This window comes from Galeopterus variegatus, unplaced genomic scaffold (assembly GCF_000696425.1).
Source record: "Galeopterus variegatus unplaced genomic scaffold, G_variegatus-3.0.2 Scaffold4542, whole genome shotgun sequence".
NCBI classification, from domain to species: domain Eukaryota; kingdom Metazoa; phylum Chordata; class Mammalia; order Dermoptera; family Cynocephalidae; genus Galeopterus; species Galeopterus variegatus.
The window spans coordinates 23,511-26,322 of record NW_007730653.1 but is presented as its reverse complement, the minus strand read 5'-3'; the positions used below and the strand labels follow the sequence as shown (position 1 = coordinate 26,322).

The 2,812-nt window shown below is 62.2% G+C and overlaps 1 protein-coding gene across 1 annotated transcript in view; it reads right to left on the bottom strand.

Annotated features, from left to right (window-relative positions):
• Window positions 1-1,307: 1,307 nt before the first annotated feature.
• The window catches only part of LOC103603303 (transcription factor LBX1-like), a 3,724-nt gene continuing 2,219 nt past the window's right edge, over window positions 1,308-2,812 (bottom strand). The window contains exons 3-4 of the mRNA XM_008587790.1: window positions 2,539-2,812; window positions 1,308-1,918 (exon numbers count right to left, since the gene is read on the bottom strand). The exon at window positions 2,539-2,812 is cut by the window's right edge and continues 1 nt beyond it. Of these exons, the coding sequence (XP_008586012.1) occupies window positions 1,398-1,918; window positions 2,539-2,812 (795 nt within the window). The 3' untranslated portion in view covers window positions 1,308-1,397. The remainder of the gene's footprint in view (window positions 1,919-2,538) is intronic.

Below are 2,812 nucleotides of genomic sequence, written 5' to 3'. Positions count from 1 at the left end.
GGGGGTGGGGGGTGCGCACGGCGGGCGCAGATGCCCGGGTGACCGCCGCGCCGCGGTCCCTGCGCCGCCTTTGTGCCGGGGAGGCGCACGCGGGGACCTAATCCATCAAATTGTCTACAAATTGTGAAGAAAATTCAAAAACCATATGGTCGCCAGCGCCAGCGCGCTCTGGGCTGCGGAGGGCCGCGGCCATGCCCGCACCGTGAGCCGCGGGGGGCTGGGCCCGGCTATTGTCGCTTGTCAGCGGCCGCCCAGGCCCATTCGTCCCGGCCTTCATGGTCCGCGCTCCGAATTACAGACCCATCCATCCTGAGAGAGGGCGATTTATGTCGCCCGGGAGGAACCTGCCGCACGCCCGCCCGGCTGCCCGGCTGCCCGGCCACCTCCTTCCTTCCCTGGTCCTCTCCTCTGTCTTCTCTCCCCTCTTCCCATTCTCTTTTTCTCCCTCTGTCTCCGTCTCCCCGTGTCTCTGCTTCTCTCTGTGCCTAGCTTTTCCTCTTTCTCTCTCTCCTTGTCTCTGTGGCTGTCCACTTTCTCTCTGCTTTTGGAATGTCTTTCTGTTCTTTTTTTCTGTTTGTCTCTCAGTTTCCTCCCGGACACACACCTTCCTGACTCAGGCCTGGGGGCCCCATCGTCTGCCCAAGACCAGATGCGCATTTCTCACATCAATTTTGTGGAGAAAAAGAGTCTAGCGGCCCGGAGGCGGGACCCTACTCTGGTGACAGCGACCACTCGCCAGCACAGCGACAACAAAAGCCCAGAGAGAAACGCGCTCTGTCCGGGAAAGTGAAAGACGCCTGAATCCCTGTTCCAGCCGCCTTTGGGATGCCACAGACCCCAGAGAGTTCTTGCGAGATCGATGTCTCTGACCCCAGCCAAGTTCGGGATCCAGAATTTGCTAATGTTCCCAGAAATTCACCCCAGCCCTTAGACGCTTTGGGCTTACATCCCGGGGTGTCCTTGTGAGCAATTCAGCCTGCCCTTGCTGCCTTGGGCTCATCCCCCCTCCTTTAGGGCCTGAACCGAAACTTGGGAGACCCCCAGGTTCCACCAGGATGTCCGACAAGTGATACCTGCCATAAAAGAAAAAAAAATCAGGCTGCGGTGGGAAGAACCCGCTACATAGGTTTAAATATTTATACAGAAGCCATACAGAATTGCACGGCGAGGGCTCCCGGGTTGGCGGAGGTCGCGTGCGGCGGCCGGCCCGGCCGGCCAGCCCAGGTTTATTGCTTCGAGAGGGAAGAGGCGGCTGCCAGGAGTCGAGTCCGGGCCGGGGACAGGGGAGTAGGCGGGAGTTGCAGAGGAGGTCCCAGCTCCCCTGGGCGGTACGGTCCGGGAGGCGGCGAGCGTGCGGGCGCCAGGGGCCCGGGGCGGCGGAAGATCCCGGGCGCCGCTCAATCGTCCACGTCGATCTCTTCGTCTTCCTCGTCCTCCGAGCAGTCCTGGCTGCTGGCCGGCTGGTCCGTGAGCGGAGAGGCAGGCGAGAGCTGCAGGGGCCCGGCGCCCGGGGCCTGCGGGGCGCCTGGGGGAAGCGCCGGAGAGCCCGGCCTCGATTTGGCCCTGCCGCAGCCTCCGCCACCGCCGCCTGCGGCCTCCGAGTTCTGCTCGAGTTCGGCCAGCGCCACGATGTCCATCTGCCCGCTGGGGCCCAGTTTCTTGGCGGATTCCACATCGGCCTTCATCTCCTCCAGGTCCCGCTTGAGCTTGGCTCGCCGATTCTGGAACCAGGTGATGACTTGCGCGTTGGTGAGGCCCAGCTGCTGCGCAATTTGGTCGCGATCGGCGGGGGACAGGTACTTCTGATACAGGAAGCGCTTCTCCAACTCGTATATCTGGTGGTTGGTGAAGGCCGTGCGCGACTTTCGCCGCTTCTTGGGGGTCTGTCGCTGCCCAAAGATAGTCATTCCATCGCGACCTGCAATGAAACAACAGTATAGGCTCGCGTCTGGAGAGAGGACAGACACCCCACCCTGGCTGTCACCCCCGTAGCTCACCACCCCACCCAGGCCCATCCGGCCCGCAGTCTGCCGTTTGTTCCCTTCTCCGATTTAATTCGGCTGCCCAGACCGGAGCCAGCCTCGGCTATGGCAAACCTTCTCCTGTCTCTGGTGTCCCGGAAGTTCCCAGGAAAAATTGATTTTGGTCTCTGCCTTCTACCTGAGTTGGTTTGAAAGATCCGAAGTCTCTGAGAACCAGAGAAAGCCAGACAGAGATGAACCGGACTGTGGGTGTGAATACTGGTTCTTTACTCCTCCCCAATCACCCCAACTCTACCCTATCCAGAAGGGCCTAGCAAAAGACCCTGGATTCCCCACCTGCCACCTCTGTCAGGTCACCACTACTCTGGCCTACCCAAGGGTCCCTAGGAAATAGAGAGGAAATAGCGATTGGGTCCTGTCCCACCTATGTTCACTCCCAGCGGCAGCAACTCGGGCTGGAGGGCCCTGGCGGCCGGCGCGGGAAGAGGCGGGCGGAGGCATGGGGCAGGAAGCACAGGGCACGCTGGGCACAGGGGAACTCAGCTGTGGCGCCTACCTTCAGCTGCCTGCAGGACGCTGACCTCCAGCCCCTTAAAGGTCTTGCTGGCGAGCTCCTCCAGCGCGCACAGCGGCGAGGTCTGCGAGAGCAGCGCGCGGCCCGCCAGGGGCAAGCCGCCTGGCGCGTGCTTGTCCGCGGCGGCCAGCAGGTGCGCCGCCCCGCACAGCGAGTAACTTCTCCGCACAGACGGCTTGTTGAGGATGTCCTCGATGCTGAACGGCGTCAGCGGCTTGTTGGAGTTGGCGGGCGGCGGTAAGTGGTCCAAAGGGCT